Source organism: Oncorhynchus tshawytscha, unplaced genomic scaffold (genome assembly GCF_018296145.1).
Source record: "Oncorhynchus tshawytscha isolate Ot180627B unplaced genomic scaffold, Otsh_v2.0 Un_scaffold_328_pilon_pilon, whole genome shotgun sequence".
Lineage (NCBI taxonomy): Eukaryota > Metazoa > Chordata > Actinopteri > Salmoniformes > Salmonidae > Oncorhynchus > Oncorhynchus tshawytscha.
This window is the reverse complement of record NW_024609553.1, coordinates 195479-217019: the sequence shown is the minus strand read 5'-3', so window position 1 is coordinate 217019 and position 21541 is coordinate 195479. Positions and strand designations below refer to the sequence as shown.

At 39.2% G+C, this 21541-nt stretch overlaps 1 protein-coding gene across 2 annotated transcripts in view; it reads right to left on the bottom strand.

Moving 5' to 3' along the window:
- Positions 1-1096: 1096 nt before the first annotated feature.
- LOC112241325 (zinc finger protein 436-like) overlaps positions 1097-21541 on the bottom strand; it is an 85503-nt gene continuing 65058 nt past the window's right edge. Inside the window, exons 5-6 of one of the 2 annotated variants that reach the window (XM_042315871.1) lie at positions 10179-10362; positions 1097-2674 (exon numbers count right to left, since the gene is read on the bottom strand). In XM_042315871.1, coding sequence (XP_042171805.1) covers positions 1938-2674; positions 10179-10362 — 921 coding nt within the window. In that variant the 3' untranslated portion in view covers positions 1097-1937. Of the gene's footprint in view, positions 2675-10178; positions 10363-17972; positions 18922-21541 lie in introns of those variants that run through there. The other variant, XM_042315873.1, reaches the window with a different exon arrangement.

Sequence of the window (21541 nt, the reverse complement as noted above, 5' to 3'; positions counted from 1 at the left end):
ATACAGGAGGTACCAGTACAGAGTCAATATACATATATTTATTTGATGTGATATAATCCTTTCGAGACAGGATTGTGTCACTGATCTGGGGAAGTGGACCAAAGCATTTCTGCAGCATTGGGGGGTCAATGTATTATGCACCTGAATAACTTCAACATGGACAATATGAGAACACTGCTGGCTCAACATGGGCTTCCTGGTTATGAAAGAAAGTGTGGTGGTCAATGGTAGCCACTCCCATTGTTTGAAGCAGTTGTAGTCTTTGTTGGCATGTATCCAGACCCCAGAATGGTAGTAGAAAGGAGCCTGTTCCCCGCATGCTTCCTCACAATCATTGTCTGGATCGACCACTCCCCCACCTGACCACAGGACCAGTATTGCTGTCTGATCTTCATTCCTACAGCCTTCATCTCCGTCCCTGGAGTCTCTTCACTGTCTGATCTTCATTCCTACAGCCTTCATCTCCATCCCTGGAGTCTCTTCACTGTCTGATCTCCATCCCTGGAGTCTCTTCACTGACTGATCTTCAATGCCAACAGACAATTTGTTAGTTCGTTTGACATGGTGGGGACTTTTTGTGTCAGTAAAAATGTATAAGTGAGAAATGGCGATGGAATCTCCTTCATGCGCAAATATTTATATAATAACCATCACATCTTAGTTAACTTGAAGTCATGTGATGATATGTTGATTGGTCCTCCCACTACGACTTGGGAACCCATGTAGTTTATTAGGCTACAGATTAAATAAGTTATGAACTTCACAGGGTGGTGAAAGTGCATTTGTTGAGCTTGGGGCGGCAGGGTAGCCTAGTGGTTAGAGAGTTGGACTAGTAACCGAAAGGTTGCAAGTTCATATCCCCGAGCTGACAAGGTACAAATCTGTCGTTCTGCCCCTGAACAGGCAGTTAACCCACTGTTCCTAGGCCATCATTGAAAATAAAAATGTGTTCTTAACTGACTTGCCTGGTTAAATAAAAATGCTCCATTCCAATACATTTTGAGGGTCTTATTCTGGTGACATGATGATCGATGCTTGGTTGCCATTTGACAAATAAAATAATAATCTCATCATTCGGGTAACAACGTTTTATTCAACCAGTGGGAGGCTTGTAAATACCTGTTGTTCTGGTGACATGATGATTGATGGCATATTTAAAGGTCTTATTCTGATTATCTGTAGTGCTGGAGGAATGACACACACATGATTATCTGTATTGGGTGATGAGCAAATATCAAATATCTTTATAGTTTCCCTTTCCTGGGCGGGACTTTATTCATACAAGGACACAGGTGCAAATTGGTTTGCAACACAGGATGATACTCCCAAGAACAGGAGATTATAATAGAGATTATAATAGGACATAATAGGACAGTTTCACAAGGTTAGTCACATACTCAGTTATGTGGACACACAAACAATTAACATTTTCCATTACAGAGTCTGAACATTTTCATTTCATTAAATCATCAGTGGGCCAACAATGCAAATGTCAACAATGGAACTAATGCATCACATCCAAATATCACTTGATTATCTGTAGTGCTGGAGGAATGACACACCCAGATAAACACACAGTCAGAGTTTAAAAAAGGACCATTTAAACACATGGAATCTGATCTACTCTACATTCAAACTGACATACTCCATATTCAGTTTTATTTTCTAATAAAAACATACAAATATATTTTAGAGTATGCCAATTAAATTTCATATGGTATAAACAATTACACACAGTCAACAATATAAGAACGGGAGCACTGTGTATGTTCTCTGATGAATTTTAAGTCAATGTGATGTGAAATATCAGTTTACACAGTAGGAGAAGTAATTTTTCTCTGTGTGGATCCTCACCTGCCTTATAAGTGACATTTGTAAGGCTTCTCCCATGGGTGTATTTAGATCATGATATTTCATGTTTCCTATCAAGCTAAAACTCATTCCACACAGGGCGCAATGGAAAGGCTTCGGTGTGTGTCCACATGTCTTTTCAGGCTTCCTAACCTGGTAAACCTAGATCCACACTGGGAGCAGTGGTAAGGCTTATCCCCTGTGTGTATTTGCTCATGAGCTTTCATGTTTCCTAACATGCTAAAACTCTTTCCACACTGGGCGCAATGGTATGGCTTCTCCCCAGTGTGTATTCGCAGGTGAGACTGCAGGTTTCCTAACATGCGAAAACTCTTTCCACAATGGGTGCAATGGTATGGCTTCTCCCCTGTGTGTAATCGTGCATGAGATTGCAGGTTTCCTAACGAGCCAAAACTCTTTCCACACTGGGCGCAACGGTATGGCTTCTCCCCTGTGTGTATTCGCTCATGAGTTATTAGGCCTCCTAACCTGTTAAAACTCTTTCCACAATGGGAGCAGTGGTAAGGCTTCTCCCCTGTGTGTATTCGGCTGTGAACTTTCAGGCTTCCTTGCTGTCTAAAACCCTTTCCACAATGGGAGCAGTGGTAAGGCTTCTCCCCTGTGTGTATTCGGCCATGAGCTTTCAGGCTTCCTTGCTGTCTAAAACACTTTCCACACAAGGAGCAGTGGTACGTCTTTTCCCCTGTGAGACTCTTATGTCTTTTCAGGCTTCCTAACTTGGCAAAACTCTTTCCAATCTGGGAGCAGAGGTGTCGTCTTGCTGGTTTGGACGTCTCTGGTTCGTCCAAGTTTGGTTTTCCTCCTGCCAAAGACAGTGTTTATTTAAAGAGAGAACAGAATGAAATCTCAACATCATAAAACTGCCTTATTATGAGGTTTAATCCAAATCAGATCCCTCAATAACCTGAGGCCAGTTTTCAAACATTTCATCATTTAAAACAATCTTGGTGTGATTTTAAAACAAATGTTGTAGAGCTTCCTTGAAATATGTTTACTTACTTATTCATATTCATATTCTTATTTTTCTTTCTGTTTTAGAAGTCAGAACACAAACAACTAAACAGTTCTACGACACTCAAGACACAGACATCTCTGGATTCCTATCGAGCAGGTGGTTCTAAATATATAACCTTCGTAGCTGTATGATACAGAATGCGATCTACACACTTCCTTAAAAGTAATTTTGTCAAAAACAATATATTTTTTTTTCATTGGAGACACAAAGCACCTCTGTAACATCTCCCCGTTGTCTCAAGGGTTTGACACATGATGTTGAAATGGCAAATTTTTTGATTTAGACTAATAATTTTGACTAATCACTAATGAAATGGTATTTTGGGTAAAATAAAAATAATGAAATATTTGGGGCGAATGTTTTACTTTTTTTTACCCCCTTTTTTGCCCCAATTTTCGTCAATTGGTAGTTAGTCTTGTCTCATCGCTACAACTCCCATACGGACTCGGGAGAGGCGAACGTCATGCGTCCTCCGAAACACAACCGCAATGCATCTTGACACGATGCACAATTAACCCAGAAGCCAGCCGCACTTATGTGTCGGAGGAAATACCTTACACCTGGCGACCGTGTCAGCCCGGCCCGCCACAGGAGAGCACGATGGGACAAGGCTGCGACACAGCTGGGTATCAAACCAGAATCTGTAGGCAAACGGTGGCTACTTTGAAGATTCACTTAACCCTTTTTTGGTTACTATATGATTTCATATGTGATATTTTATAGCTTTGATGTCTTCACTAATATTCTACAATGTAGAAATTAGTACAAATAAAGAAAAACCCTTGAATGAGTAGTTGTGTCCTAACTGTTGACTGGTAATGTATATGGTCGATTCCGTGGGAAAGTCAACCTGAACATGTGTAACGGAGGTGAGAACGTGCCGTAAACTCACTCCACAGCTTGAAACGTCACAGATGGAGCTGTCCAACTGGTACCTTTTAAACTCACTCCACAGCTTGAAACGTCACAGATGGAGCTGTCCAACTGGTACCTTTTAAACTCACTCCACAGCTTGAAACGTCACAGATGGAGCTGTCCAACTGGTACCTTTTAAACTCACTCCACAGCTTGAAACGTGACAGATGGAGCTGTCCAACTGGTACCAGCTATCAAATCAAATCACATTTTATTGTTAACATACACATGGTTAGCAGATGTTAATGTGAGTGTAGCGAAATGCTTGTGCTTCTAGTTTCAACCAGTAATATCTAACAAGTAATCTAACAATTTCACAACAACTACCGTTTACACACAAGTGTAAAAGAATGAATAAGAATATGTACATATAAATATATGGATGAGCAATGGCCGAACAGCACAGGCAAGATGCAGTTTTTTTTTATTTTTTTATTTTACCAGGCAAGTCAGTTAAAGAACACATTCTTATTTTCAATGACGGCCTAGGAACAGTGGGTTAACTGCCTGCTCAGGGGCAGAACGACAGATTTGTCAGCTCGAGGGTTTGAACTCGCAACCTTCCGGTTACTAGTCCAATGCTCCAACCACTAGGCTGACGTTGAGTGAGGTCATTTTCCTGACACCACACTCCGAGGGCCCTCACCTCCTCGCTGTAGGCCAATTTGTCGTTGTTGGTAATCAAGCTTACCACTGTAGTGTCGTCTGCAAATTTGATGATTGAGTTGGAGGTGTGCATGGCCACGCAGTCATAGGTGAACAAGGAGTACAGGAGAGGGCTGGAGAATGCACTCTTGTGGGGCCCCAGTGTTGAGGATCAGCAGAGTGGAGATGTTGGTTCCTACCCTCACCACTTGGGGCGTCCCGTCAGAAAGTCCAGGACCCAGTTGCACAGGGCGGGGTCGAGACGCAGGGTCTCAGGCTTAATGACTAGTTTGGAGGGTACTATGGTTTTAAATGCTGAGCTGTAGTCGATTAACAGCATTCTCACATAGGTATTCCTCTTGTCCAGATGGCATAGTGCAGTATGGTGGCGATTGCGTCGTCTGTGGATCTATTGGGGCTTTAAGCAAATTGGAGTGGGTCTAGGGTGTCAGGTAGGGTGGAGGTGATACGATCCTTGACTAGGCTCTCAAAGCACTTCATGATGACGGAAGTGAGTGCTACAGGGCGGTAGTCATTTAGCTCAATTACCTTAGCTTTCTTGGGAACAGGAGCAATGGTGGCCCTCTTGAAGCATGTAGGAACAGCAGACTGGAATAGGGATTGATTGAATATGTCTGTAAACACACCAGCTGGTCTGCGCATGCTCTGAGGACGCGGCTAGGGATGCCGTCTGGGCCGGCAGCCTTGCGAGGGTTAACACGTTTAAATGTTTTACTCACGTTGCCTGCGGTGAAGGAGAGCCCGCAGGTTTTGGTAGCGGGCCGTGTCGGTGGCACTGTATTGTCCTCAAAGCGAGCAAAGAAGTTGTTTAGTTTGTCTGGGATCAAGACATCGGGGTCCGCAACGGCGCTGGTTTTCTTTTTGTAGTCCGTGATTGACTGTAGACCCTGCCACATACGTCACGTGTCTGAGCCGTTGAATTGCGACTCTAATTTGTCTCTAAACTGACGCTTAGCTTGTTGATTGTGTTGCAGAGGGAATAGCTACACTGTTTGTTTCTGGTCACCTTGCCCTCATAAAAGCAGTGGTTCGCGCTTTCAGTTTTGCGTGAATGCTGCCATCAATCCACGGTTTCTGGTTGGGGAAGGTTTTAATAATTGCCGTGGGTAAAACATCACCGATGCACTTGCTAATAAACTCGCTTGCCGAATCAGCATATACATCAACGTTATTGTTTGACGCTATCCGGAACATATCCCAGTCCACGTGATCGAAGAATCTTAAAGCGTGGAATCAGATTGGTTGGACCAGCGTTGAACAGACATGAGCATGGGCGTATCCTGTTTTTAGTTTCTGTCTATAGGCTGGGAGCAACAAAATGGAGTCGTGGTCAGATTTGCCAAAAGGAGGGAGGGCTTTGTATGCGTCGCGGAAGTTAGAGTAGCAATGATCCAGGATTTTGCCAGCCCAGGTCACAAACTCGATATGCTGATAAAATTAAGGGAGCCTTGTTTTCAGATTAGCCTTGTTAAAATCCTCAGCTACAATAAATGCAGCCTCAGGATATGTGGTTTCCAGTTTACATAGAGTCCAATGAAGTTCGTTCAGGGCCGTCGAGGTGTCTGCTTGGTGTCTGCTTGGGGGGATATACATGGCTGTGATTATAATTGAAGAGAATTCTCTTGGTAGATTGTACGGAATTGTAGATCAGGTGAACAAAAGGACTAGACTTCCTGTATGTCGTTATGATGACACCACGTCTCGTTAATCATAAGGCATACACCCCCGCCCTTCTTCTTACCAGAGAGATGTTTGTTACTGTCGGCGCGATGCGTGAAGAAACCAGGTCGCTGTACCGACTCTGATAACGTATCCCGAGTGAGCCATGTTTCCGTGAAACTGAGAATGTTAGCTTGAAAAGTCACAGATGGAGAGATCCAGGGACACTCGAGGAAGCTAAACTGTTAGCACCACACTGACGTCATTTACACATGAACAAATAGTTAGTAATTTCCAAATTAAACCATGTTCTTTAAGGTCTATATAGTATATATATTAAACCATGTTCTTTAAGGTCTATATAGTATATATATATATATTAAACAATGTTCTTTAAGGTCTATATAGTATATATATTAAACCATGTTCTTTAAGGTCTATATAGTATATACAGTGCCTTGCGAAAGTATTTGGCTCCCTTGAAACTAGGGGGCACTATTTTTATGTTTGGAAAAATAACGTTCCCAAAGTAAACGGGCTATTTCTCAGGACCAGGTGCTAGAATATGCATATAATTGACAGCTTAGGATAGAAAACACTATAGTTTCCAAAACTGTAAAAATATTGTCTGTGAATATAACAGAACTGATATTGGAGGCAAAAGCCTGAGAAAAATCCAATCAGGAAGTGACTCTTATTTTGAAACCTCTGCGTTCCTATGCATCCCTATTGACCATTGAAAGGGATATCAACCAGATTCCTTTTTCTATAGCTTCCCTAATGTGTCTACAGTCACTAGACATAGTTTCAGGTTTTTATTTTGAAAAATGGGCGTGAACGACAACATTGCGTCAGTGGTCAGGTGGTGGCTCTCAGATTGATTTTTGTGCTAAACAGAGAGGTAGCCATTGTTACTCTCGGTCCTAGTGAAAAGCCAACTGTCCCGGTTGATATATTATCGAATAGATATTTGAAAAACACCTCGAGGATTAGATCGATTATAAAAAAACGTTTGCCATGTTTCTGTCGATATTATGGATATGATTTGGAATTTTTGTCTGCGTTGTCGTGACCGCTATTTCCGGTGGATTCCTGGGCATAATGCAACAAACTAACGGAGGTATTTGGATATAGAAAATATCTTTATGGAACAAAAGGAACATTTGCTGTCTAACTGGGAGTCTCGTGAGTGAAAACATCCGAAGCTCATCAAAGGTAAACGATTCATTTGATTGCTTTTTACCTGCCTCTAGGTGTACATAAATGCTTTTCTAGTATATCGATAAACTTACACAAACGCTTGTATTGTTTTCGCTGTAAAGCATAATTTCAAAATCTGAGACGACAGGGTGATTAACAAAAGGCTAAGCTGTGTTTCACTATATTTCACTTGTGATTTCATGAATATGAATATTTTCTAGTAAGATTTTTTGTCCGTTGCGCTATGCTATTCAGCGTAGTTGATGACAATTATCCTGGATCGGGGGGTTCCCAAGAGGTTAATGAAGCAATACAGACCACATTGGAGTGTCTGGAGTTTAGTTCTAGAGTCTTGTAAAGATATGGGGGGGGGTTGACTGAGACAGGCAATGTAACATCCATCATGTTTTTAGGAACAGTTTATGTAAAACATGCATCTCTAACTTTCATCAAGGTTTAATATGGTCAATTGGTTTCTCTCAGTCTAGCTTCATGTCAACTAACAGAACTCTGCTAGTTGTCCTGGTAACAGATACCAGTCCACCTTCTTGTCAACTAACAGAACTCTGCTGGTTGTCCTGATAACAGATACCAGTCCACCTTCTTGTCAACTAACAGAACTCTGCTAGTTGTCCTGGTAACAGATACCAGTGGGTATCTATTTTTTTAACGTATTTATTTCACCTTTATTTAACCAGGTAGGCTAGTTGAGAACACCTTTATTTAACCAGGTAGGCTAGTTGAGAACACCTTTATTTAACCAGGTAGGCTAGTTGAGAACACCTTTATTTAACCAGGTAGGCTAGTTGAGAACACCTTTATTTAACCAGGTAGGCTAGTTGAGAACACCTTTATTTAACCAGGTAGGCTAGTTGAGAACACCTTTATTTAACCAGGTAGGCTAGTTGAGAACACCTTTATTTAACCAGGTAGGCTAGTTGAGAACACCTTTATTTAACCAGGTAGGCTAGTTGAGAACACCTTTATTTAACCAGGTAGGCTAGTTGAGAACACCTTTATTTAACCAGGTAGGCTAGTTGAGAACAAGTTCTCATTTACAACTGCGACCTGGCCAAGATAAAGCAAAGCAGTTCGACAGATACAACGACACAGAGTTACACATGGAGTAAAACAAACATACAGTCAATAATACAGTATCAACAAGTCTATATACGATGTGAGCAAATGAGGTGAGATAAGGGAGGTAAAGGCAAAAAAAAAGGCCATGGTGGCGAAGTAAATACAATATAGCAAGTAAAAACACTGGAATGGTTGATGTGCAGTGGAAGAATGTGCCAAAGTAGAAATAATGGGGTGCAAAGGAGCAAAATAAATAAATATACAATAGGGGGAGAGGTAGTTGTTTGGGCTAAATTATAGATGGGCTATGTACAGGTGCAGTAATCTGTGAGCTGCTCTGACAGCTGGTGCTTAAAGCTAGTGAGGGAGATACGTGTTTCCAGTTTCAGAGATTTATGTAGTTCGTTCCAGTCATTGGCAGCAGAGAACTGGAAGGAGAGGCGGCCAAAGGAAGAATTGATTTTGGGGGTGACCATAGAGATATACCTGCTGGATCGCGTGCTACAGGTGGGTGCTGCTATGGTGACAAGCGAGCTGAGATAAGGGGGGACTTTACCTAGCAGGGTCTTATAGATGACCTGGAGCCAGTGGGTTTGGCGACGAGTATGAAGCGAGGGCCAGCCAATGAGAGTATACAGGTCGCAGTGATGGGTAGTATATGGGGCTTTGGTGACAAAACGGATGGCACTGTGATAGACGCATCGAATTTATTGAGTAGGGTATTGGAGGCTATTTTGTAAATGACATCGCCGAAGTCGAGTATCGGTAGGATGGTCAGTTTTACAAGGGTATGTTTGGCAGCATGAGTGAAGGATGATTTGTTGCCAAATAGGAAGCCAACTCTAGATGTAACTTTGGATTGGCAATGTTTGATATGAGTCTAGAAGGAGAGTTTACAGCCTAACCAGACACCTAGGTATTTATAGTTGTCCACATATTTTAAATCAGAACCATCCAGAGTAGTGATGTTGGACGGGCGGGCAGGTGCAGGCAGCGATCGTTTGAAGAGCATGCATTTAGTTTTACTTGTATTTAAGAGCAATTGGAGGCCACGGAAGGAGAGTTGTATGGCATTGAAGCTCGTCTGGAGGGTTGTTAACACAGTGTCCAAAGAAGGGCCAGAAGTATACAGAATGGTGTCGTCTGCGTAGAGGTGGATCAGAGACTCACCAGCAGCAAGAGCGACATCATTGATGTATACAGAGAAGAGAGTCGGACCAAGAATTGAACCCTGTGGCACCCCCATAGAGACTGTCATAGGCCCGAACAAAAGGCCCTCCGATTTGACACACTGAACTCTATTAGAGAAGTAGTTGGTGAACCAGACGAGGCAATCATTTGAGAAACCAAGGCTATTGAGTCTGCAGATGAGGATGTGGTGATTGACAGAGTCGAAAGCCTTGGCCAGGTCAATGAATACGGCGGCACAGTATTGTTTCTTATCGATGGCGGTTAAGATGTCGTTTAGGACCTTGAGCGTGGCTGAGATGCACCCATGACCAGCTCTGAAACCAGATTGCATAGCAGAGAAGGTATGGTGGGATTCGAAATGGTCGGCAATCCGTTTGTTGACTTGGCTTTCAAAGACCCTAGAAAGGCAGGGTAGGATAGATATAGGTCTGTAGCAGTTTGGGTCAATAGTGTCCCCCCCCTTTGAAGAGGGGGATGACCGCAGCTGCTTTCCAATCTTTGGGAATCTCAGACGACACGAAAGAGAGGTTGAACAGGCTAGTAATCATTGTATTTGTTGAAACTAAACTACAGCACTTACTTTGATGAGTCAAATCTGATCCTTTCTTCTCTTCTCCTCCTCTCAAAGTTCCTCTCAGCCCCGTTGTTTTCCTGCAGTCCACCAGCAGCACAGACAACCTCTTCATACCCAGCAGTAAGGTGCTACCGGGAGAGGCACGACACGGGGACTCCGGGAGGGAGGAGGGGGGCAGGCTAGCGTTGTCCTGGTAACCATAAAGAGCGGACACAGATCATTATGGATACTGATGTCACTGTTGTCATAAAATGCTTTACAGAAACCCAGACCCAGATAGAGCAAGCTGTATGCTAGACCAGACCAAGCTGTACCATCTGGTGTTCTGATCTGGAGAGACTCTTCTCTGCCTCGTCAGCATCAGGTTGTTGTTGAGGCTCCCTAGAGGATCCACCATAGTCATGTCTCTCTCCTGTGTGAATGAGAACAGCAAACAGATGGTAAACTTATGATCTTCTATTGCAATCACAGAGACTTACAAGAGGCATGAATATGTCTAAAAGGGCCTAAAATGGCCACTTTCATCATGATTTTATAAAATATTGTTTACGTGTTCATTTTCTGTTTGATATTTTAAGTAGAAATGATGCACCAGTATTGAATTTTAAAATCCTGTTATATTAGATAAAGTGCACTTTAATGTAGACCACGTGGAGAATTCAATACATCTAATTACAAGTTCCCAGAATATATGTACCAATGGCAGATCGACCCTTAAACAATTCCTACAGTGCTGAACAACATATTCAAGTGTTGAACTTCAGTATAATGCCCCTTAAAAACCCCACATTAGTTCAACAACTGCATAGTTTGTGCCCGTTTTTAAGACAATACTCACTGGTGTTAATCAGTTCTTCAGTCTCCTCCTCCTCCTTTTTCACTCCCAAGACGTCTTCCTCTTTAATTGAGATAGCCTCCTCTTCCTCTTCTTTCACTACATTCTCATCTTCCTCCTTTATGATTCTGAAAGCTTCTACCTCTTCCACTCTGACAACCTCTTTCCCATCTTCCTCTTTCAGTGTAATCTCATCCTCTTCTTTCACTGTGGTAGCCTCCTCTTCCTCCCTTTTCATTCTGAAAGCTTATTCCTCTAATTTCACCAGAGTTTCTTTCTCCGTCTTGCTTAGTGAGTTTATGCTCCGGGAGATTAGCCTAATGCTGCATCAATGTTGCTAATTTCGCAAATTACGTTGAAATGAGCTAGTAGATAGGTAAACAGAATTATGTTCAAAACACGAAGAGTAATATACACAAAATTGGTCTAAAACGCTTCAATGATTCTGTTTTGTTTGCTAGCACACCACCGCGTTAGTTAAATCATTAGCCTTTTGTCGCTGTTGAAGAGGCTTCATATCCGTCCACTACATTATACGTCACGCAAGCAGCATCACCTGAAAAACTCACTTCGCCATCTGCTGACTGGAGTGGGTAACGCAAATTGGAATCTCCATGACTACGTTTATTCTGGCAAACAATGTCATAAGAAGTCATTTAAAAATAACCAGATGTTATGTTCTTACTTCTTACAGCCAATACTTTCCTCCAGGATTGACCTGCCCATTAGGTAGGATTAGGTGACAGGTTGAAGAGGGTGGCATATTCAGAGCTAAATGGACCAAGGCTCATCACTAACACATAATAACGCCTCACATAATGCTGCTCAAATACAATGAACACTTCTCTCACCCAGCGGCATGTGGGCTATTTAGGTGAGTGTTGCTGTTTCCACATGAAGCAGCGCCCGCTTTGTTTAAGGACAGATAGGAGGTGGACAGTGCATTTGTCTACCACTATGTGTAGCTGTTAGCGATGATGCTAATGATCCACTATGTGTAGCTATTAGCGGTGATGCTAATGATCCACTATGTGTAGCTATTAGCGATGATGCTAATGATCCACTATGTGTAGCTGTTAGCGGTGATGCTAATGATCCACTATGTGTAGCTATTAGCGGTGATGCTAATGATCCACTATGTGTAGCTATTAGCGGTGATGCAAATGACAACCATCTTCTGGTTGATGGAAAAGATTCCCCAAAACCTGGCAGAATGATAGCATTAATCCAGTTGTGATAATAATGTTGTCTATATTAAGGGTGTCTAATTAATGTTGTCTATATTAATGACTATATTAATGTTGTCTATATTAAGGGTGTCTATATTAATGTTGTCTATTTTAAGCAAGGTCTATATTAAGTGTCTATATTAAGAGACTATATTAATGTTGTCTATATTAAGGTTGTCTATATTAAGAGTCACCATTAACCAAGTCTATATTAATGTTGTCTATATTAATGTTGTCTATATTAAGGGTGTCTATATTAAGGTGTCTATATTAATGTTGTCTATATTAAGGGTGTCTTTTTTAATGTTGTCTATATTAAGGGTGTCTATATTAATGTTGTCTATATTAATGTTGTCTATTTTAAGGGTGTCTATATTAAGGGTGTCTATAATAAGGGTGTCTATATTAATGTCTATATTAATGTTGTCTATTTTAAGTGTCTATATTAAGGGTGTCTATAATAAGTGTGTCTATATTAATGTCTATATTAATGGTGTCTATTTTAAGGGTGTCTATATTAATGGTCTATATTAATGGTGTCATATTAAGTGTCTATATTAATGGTCTATATTAGGGTGTGATATTCATGGTGTCTATATTAATAGTGTCTATATTAATGGATATTAAGGGTGTCTATAGTAATGTTGTCTATATTAAGTGTGTCTATACACATGGATGTCTATATTACATGATAGTTGTCTATTTTATGGATATTAAGGTTGTAGTCATATTAATGTTGTCTATATTTAATGTCTATAATGTGTCTATATTAAGGGTGTCTATATTAATGTTGTCTATATTAATGGTGTCTATATTAATGGTGTCTATATTAAGGGTGTCTATATTAATGTCTATATTAATGTTGTCTATATTAAGGGTGTCTATATTAATGTTGTCTATAGTAAGGGTGTCTATACTAAGGGTGTCTATATTAATGGTGTCTATATTAAGGGTGTCTATATTAATTTGTCTATATTAATGTGTCTATTTTACTGTCTATTTTATGGGTTATTTTAAGGGTGTCTATATTAAGGTGTCTATAATAAGGGTGTCTATATTAATGGTGTCTATATTAAATGTTGTCTATATTATTAATGTTGTCTATATTAACATGTCTATTAATGGGTGTCTATATTAAGGGTGTCTATATTAATGTTGTCTATATTAAGGGTGTCTATATTAATGTTGTCTATATTAATGGTGTCTATATTAAGGGTGTCTATATTGTCTATATTAATGTCTATATTAATGTTGTCTATATTAATGTTGTCTATATTAAGGGTGTCTATATTAAGGGTGTCTATATTAATGTTGTCTATATTAAGGGTGTCTATATTAATGTTGTCTATATTAATGTTGTCTATATTAAGGGTGTCTATATTAAGGGTGTCTATATTAAGGGTGTCTATATTAAGGGTGTCTATATTAAGGGTGTCTATATTAAGGGTGTCTATATTAAGGGTGTCTATATTAATGTTGTCTATATTAAGGTGTCTATATTAATGTTGTCTATATTAAGGGTGTCTATATTAATGTTGTCTATATTAAGGGTGTCTATATTAATGGTGTCTATATTAAGGGTGTCTATATTAAGGGTGTCTATATTAAGGGTGTCTATATTAAGGGTGTCTATATTAAGGGTGTCTATATTAAGGGTGTCTATATTAATGGTGTCTATATTAATGTTGTATATATTAAGGGTGTCTATTTTATGGGTGTCTATATTAATGTTGTCTATTTTAAGGTTGTCTATATTAATGTTGTCTATATTAAGGGTGTCTATATTAATGTTGTCTATTTTTCATGGGTGTCTATATTAAGGGTGTCTATATTAATGGTGTCTATATTAATGTTGTCTATATTAAGGGTGTCTATATTAAGGGTGTCTATATTAAGGGTGTCTATATTAATGTTGTCTATATTAATGTTGTCTATATTAAGGGTGTCTATATTAAGGGTGTCTATATTAAGGGTGTCTATATTAATGGTGTCTATATTAAGGGTGTCTATATATTAATGTTGTCTATATTAATGGTGTCTATATTAATGGTGTCTATATTAATGTTGTCTATATTAAGGTGTCTATATTAATGTTGTCTATATTAATGTTGTCTATATTAATGTTGTCTATATTAAGGGTGTCTATATTAATGTTGTCTATATTAATGTTGTCTATATTAATGGTGTCTATATTAATGTTGTCTATATTAAGGGTGTCTATATTAAGGGTGTCTATATTAAGGGTGTCTATATTAAGGTGTCTATATTAATGTTGTCTATATTAAGGGTGTCTATATTAAGGGTGTCTATATTAATGTTGTCTATATTAAGGGTGTCTATATTAATGGTGTCTATATTAATGTTGTCTATATTAAGGTGTCTATATTAAGGGTGTCTATATTAATGTTGTCTATATTAAGGGTGTCTATATTAATGTTGTCTATATTAAGGTTGTCTATATTAATGTTGTCTATATTAAGGTGTCTATATTAATGTTGTCTATATTAATGGTGTCTATATTAAGGGTGTCTATATTAATGTTGTCTATATTAAGGGTCTATATTAAGGGTGTCTATATTAAGGGTGTCTATATTAAGGGTGTCTATATTAAGGGTGTCTATATTAATGTTGTCTATATTAAGGGTGTCTATATTAAGGGTGTCTATATTAATGGTGTCTATATTAAGGGTGTCTATATTAATGTGTCTATATTAATGTTGTCTATATTAAGGGTGTCTATATTAATGGGTGTCTATATTAATGTTGTCTATATTAATGGTGTCTATATTAAGGGTGTCTATATTAATGTTGTCTATATTAATGTTGTCTATATTAAGGGTGTCTATATTAATGTTGTCTATATTAATGTTGTCTATATTAAGGGTGTCTATATTAATGTTGTCTATATTAAGGGTGTCTATATTAATGTTGTCTATATTAATGTTGTCTATATTAATGGTGTCTATATTAAGGGTGTCTATATTAATGTTGTCTATATTAAGGGTGTCTATATTAATGTTGTCTATATTAAGGGTGTCTATATTAAGGGTGTCTATATTAATGTTGTCTATATTAATGGTGTCTATATTAATGTTGTCTATATTAAGGGTGTCTATATTAATGGTGTCTATATTAAGGGTGTCTATATTAATGGTGTCTATATTAAGGGTGTCTATATTAAGGGTGTCTATATTAATGTTGTCTATATTAAGGGTGTCTATATTAATGTTGTCTATATTAAGGGTGTCTATATTAATGTTGTCTATTTTAAGGGTGTCTATATTAAGGGTGTCTATATTAATGTTGTCTATATTAATGTTGTCTATATTAATGGTGTCTATATTAAGGGTGTCTATATTAAGGGTGTCTATATTCAGGGTGTCTATAGGGAACTGTTGGATGTCATCTTACATAAATCATGCAGAGAAGTAGTCACTAGATGGAGGATCTGATTAACAGTCTATTCAGTAGAAAGATATGTAGTCAATAGATGGAGGATCTGATTAACAGTCTATTCAGTAGAAAGAGAAGTCGTCAATAGATGGAGGATCTGATTGGGTGATCATCGTTGAGACTTTATTGGTTAGATGTATTGTGGTAATTAAAATGAATGTACTTCCCCCGGCTGTTATATCCTTTGCAGATGATCTCCCATCATATCACTGAGAAGTTCTTTAAAACAGTTCACAGAGCAATGTCAATATTTATTTGGTACAACAAGCAACCTAAAATTAAATTAGAAAAACTGCCAATCAAAAATGGGGTCTTGGCTGTACCTAGCTGTACCTGGCTGTACCTACCTGTACCTGGCTGTACCTAGCTGTCAGTATTATCACTGATCTACACAATTTAAATTAATCTCTGAGTGGAATGAGCAACACCCAACCTCATGCACACACACAAAGACACACACACACAAAGACACAAATACCCTTAAATTGATGACTTTTTGTGAAAGTCATCACATAAGATTGTTTGGGTTGAAATGATGTGGAAACAACGTTGAGTCAACCAGTTTTTTTTTTCCAAGTGGGGGTTTTGTTTTGTGGAAGAGAATATGGTAGACGTTGCTGTCTGAAAGTGATTTCTATGTCCTTTGGTTGTCCTCTCGTTGGCCTGTTAATGACATCATCTCCAGGTTGTTCTCACCGTATTTAGTGTGTGATTGTGACTTTATAGTGACGCTGTTTCTTTGTGGTAAAACACGTTTGAAGTTTTTTAAATTTTAATTAATTGTAATTTTTTTAAAAGTAATGTTCTGGTCATTGATGGTCATTGATGTGGCGTGTCGTAACCTTGTTGAGCTTAAAGAAATGTGTTTGAAGTAAAATATGTTTGAAATAAAGAGTGTCCAGGGGATGTCTCAGTCTTTGAAAGGGTCATTTGTAAATCTTTAAGATGTTCCCTTTACCGAAGACCTAAACAGACCTAAACAGATACGTTCTCAGCTATCCAGATGTAATGGTTCGGTGGAAATTACTAGATTATGTTATAATGCTGCTATTGCATCAAATGTTTGCTTTGTGCAACAGAATAGAGGGGTTGTTAGAACGCTCATCTGTGTGTGTTCTACTGCGGATGGACCTCTAGAAGATCTACGATGTCTTTGGTTGATACCGCATTCCAGAGCATGAGTTAATGCTTCTATACTGGGGTACCAGGGGGAGATGGCAGTTGGGGGGGGGCAGTTGTTACAACAGATACTGTCTGCTGTGAATTCTAAGTATCTTTCATACTAGTCTTAACCTTGTGACCCATTCCATACATCTGGTGTTTGTCATGTAGACTGAAGGAGGATGGACTTCGCTATAAAACGCTGTGGCTCAAACCAGATCGTTGAGTTCTCAGTGATCACCTCCAGCTCCATTACTGCAGTAATTTAAATAATAAAGTTGACTTGTTTTGAAGAAATGTTGATTACAATAATTCCACCACAATGGTCAAGAGGTTGTGAACCTAGAGGGGCCCTTGCACACGTGTTTACGTACACATGTCGTGTTTACCTACACATGTCGTGTTTACCTACACATGTCGTGTTTACCTACACATGTCGTGTTTACCTACACATGTCGTGTTTACCTACACATGTCGTGTTTACCTACACATGTCGTGTTTACCTACACATGTCGTGTTTACCTACACATGTCGTGTTTACCTACACATGTCGTGTTTACCTACACATGTCGTGTTTACCTACACATGTCGTGTTTACCTACACATGTCGTGTTTACCTACACATGTCGTGTTTACCTACACATGTCGTGTTTACCTACACACGTTGTGTTTATGAAGGAATGAATGATTGACAGGATATAGAACACGCAACAAAAATATAATTGTAGTCTTTAACGATGTGCCCTTTACTAATGACTTAAACAGATCATTTTACCCTTTTACTGCAGGGGGCAAATTCAGGGGCCTTCAATGCTGCAGAAATGTTTTGGTACCCTTCCCCAGATCTGTGCCTGAACACAATCCTGTCTCTGAGCTCTATGGACAATTCCTTCAATCTCATGGCTTGGTTTTTGCTCTGACATGCACTGTCAACTGTGAGACCTTATATATATTCCTAATGACTTAAACAGATCATTTTACCCAGGAGTGGGACTACATTCCACAGGCCACAATCAACTATAGGCAAATGGTGGTCACATCAGATACTGACTGGTTTTCTGATCGTGCCCCTACCATTTCTTCAAGGTATCTGTGACCAACAGATACATATCTGTATTCCCAGTCATGTGAAAAACATAGATTCGGCCTCTAATGAATTTATTTAGATTGACTGATTTCCTTAATATGAACTTGAACTCAGTAAAAATGTTAGAAATTGTTACATTTTGTGTTCATATTTTTGTTCAGTATTTACATACACACACATATTATATATATACACAAAAACATATATGGGGGATTAGAAATGAAGTAGACAATTACATTGATGGAAGCTACAATCTAAGTTCAATATTAAAGCTGATCTTCCCCCTAGGACCAAGGACTTTTTTCTCTAAAAATGTTCAGCCTACATCTATCCTATGTTCTACTGTTCAGACTGTGTGTAATCTTTCATGTCTTTTCAGGTTACATAAGTGGGTAAAACTCCTTCCACACTGGGAGCAGTGGTAAGGCTTCTCGCCTGTGTGTATTCTTTGATGTATTTTCAGTTTACATAAGTGGGCAAAACGCTTTCCACACTGGGAGCAGGGGTACGGCTTCTCCCCTGTGTGTAATATCTCATGTGTTTTCAGGTTACATGAGTGGGTAAAACGCTTTCCACACTGGGAGCAGGGGTAAGGCTTCTCCCCTGTGTGTAATCTCCCATGCGATTTTAGGTTACATAAGTGGGCAAAACTCTTTCCACACTGGGAACAGTGGTAAGGCTTCTCCCCCGTGTGTATTCGCTGATGTGTTTTCAGTTTACATAAGTGAGCAGAACTCTTTCCACACTGGGAGCATTGGAAAGGCTTCTCCCCTGTGTGTATGCTCTCATGTTTTTTCAGGTTGCTTTTCTGGGTAAAACTCTTTCCACACTGGGAGCAGTGGTAAGGCTTCTCCCCCGTGTGTATTCTCTCATGTTTTTTCAGGTGCTCTTTCTGGTTAAAACTCTTTCCACACTGGGAGCAGAGGTGTTGTCTTGCTGGTTTGGACTTCACTGGCTCTGGTTCCTCTGAGTCTGGTCTTTCTCCTGCCAAAGACAGAGGGTTCACTTAAATAGAGACCTGAACAAAACCTCCACATGACAAAATGGCCTTGCTACGAGGGTAAAATCCTAATCAGATCCCTCAATAATCTGAGGCCAATTTCAACAATCTTGGTGTGATTTAGCTTCCTGGTAATTACTAATAATATTTTATAAAAGTCAGATCACAAAAAACTAAACAGTTCCAGGACACTGAAGACATGTTTTCCAAGTCAGAACAAAAAACAGTTCTATGACACAGATATCACTGGATTCCAACCGAGCAGGTGGTTCTAAATATACAACCTTCATTTAACTAAACAGTTCTAGGACACTGAAGACATAGACATCGCTAGATTCCAATCAGCAGGTGGTTGTAAATATATAACATTCATAGCTGTATGATACAGAATGTGACCTACACACTTCCTTAAACATTAAATAAGTAGAGAAGTAATTTTGTGTTTTTTTTTTTTTTTTGTTTTTACATTGGAGGCAAAAGCACATGTGCTTTGACACAAAGCACATCAGTAACATCTCCCTGTTGTTGAAAGGGTTCGACACATGCTGTTTAAAAGGACCAATTTCTTATTTAAACGTTCAGATTTTCAACATTTTGACTAGCGCTGATGTCATATTTTGGGTAAAGTGAAAAATAAGAAGGTGAAACATTTTGGGTAGATGTTCCTAAAAACTGACAGCAACTATATATAGTAAGTTTATAAACAGCCATATTCTAAAGTCTGAAAGGGCTTGTTCATTCACATGAATTCACTATGACATCATCATATGTTTCTAAAACTGATAAAAAATATAAACGCAACATGTAAAGTGTTGGTCCCATGGCTTCATGAGCTGAAATAAAAGATTGCAGAATTTTTCCATACGTACAAAAAGCTTATTTCTCTCAAAATTGTTACACACATTTTACATCCCTGTTACTGAACATGTATTCTTTTCCAAGATAATCCATCCACCTGACAGGTGTGGCATATCAAGAAGCTGATTAAACAGCATGATCATTACACAAGTGCACCTTGTGCTGGGGACAATAAAAGGCCACTCGAAAATGTGCAGTTTTGTCACACAGAAATGCCAGATGTCTCAGAGGGAGCCGGCAATTGGTATGCTGACTGCAGGAATGTCCACTGGAGCTGTTGCCGAGGGAATTTAAAGTACAGTACCAGTCAAAATGTTGGATTCACCTACGCATTCAAGGGTTTTTCTTTACTTTTACAAACTTTTACATTGTAGAATAACAGTAAAGACATCAAAACTATGAATAAAGGAATCAGGTAGTAACCGAAAGTGTTTAACAAATCAAAATATATATTAAATTCTTCAAAAGTACCCCCCCCCCCTTCGCCTTGATGACAGCTTTGCACACGTTTGGCATTCTCTCAACCAGCTTCACATGGAATGCTTTTCCAACCAGTCTTGAAGGAGTTCACACATATGCTGAGAACATGTTGGCTACTTTTCCTTCACTCTGCGGTCCGACTCCATCCCAAACCATCTCAATTTGGTTGAAGTCGGGGGATTGTGGAGGCCAGGTTATCTGATGCAGCACTCCATCACTCTCCTTCTTGGTCAAATAGACCTTACACAGCCTGGAGGTGTTTTGTGTCATAGTCCTGTTGAAAAACAAATGAAAGTCCCACTAAGCCCAAACCAGATGGGATGGCGTATCGCTGCAGAATCCTGTGGTAGACAACCTGGTTAAGCCTTCTAAATCAATCACTGACAGAGTCAACAGCGAAGCACCCGCACACCATCACACATACGGAGATCATCCATTCACCTACTCCGCGTTTGAAACCAAAGATTGCGAATTTGGACTGATCAGACCAAAAGGACAGATATCTACCGGTCTAATGTCCATTGTTCGTGTTTCTTGGCCCAAGCAAGTCTCGTCTTATTGGTGTCCTTTAGCAGTGGTTTCTTTGCAGCAATTCACCCATGAAGGCCTGATTCATGCAGTCTCCTCTGAACAGTTGATGTTGAGATGCGTCTCTTAATTGAACTCTGTGAAGAATTTATTTGGGCTGCAATTTCTGAGGCTGGTAACTCTAATGAAGTTATCCTCTGCAGCAGAAGTAACTCTGGGTCTTCCTTTCCTGTGGTGGTTCTTAAAGTAATGAGAGCAAGTTTCATCATAGCGCTTGATGTTTTATGCGACTGCACTTGAAAGAACTTTTCCGGATTGACTGACCTTCATGTCTTCAAGTAATGATGGAATGTGGTTTCTCTTTGCTTATTTGAGCTGTTCTTGCCATAATATGGACTAGATATTTTACCAAATAGGACCATCTTCTGTATACCCCCCCACCTTGTCACAACACAACTGATTGCCTCAAACACAAGAAGGAAAGAAATTATTTTAACAAGGCACACCTGTTAATTTAAATGCATTCCAGGTGACTACCTCATGAAGCTGGTTGAGAGAATGCCATGAGTGTGCAAATCTGTCATCAAGACAAAGGGTGGTTACTTTGAAGAATCTCAAATATACTTTGATTTGTTTAACACTTTTGGTTACTTCATGATTCCTTATGTGTTATTTCATAGTTGATGTCTTCACTATTTTTCTACAATGTAGAAAACTGTAGAACATAGTCAAAATAAA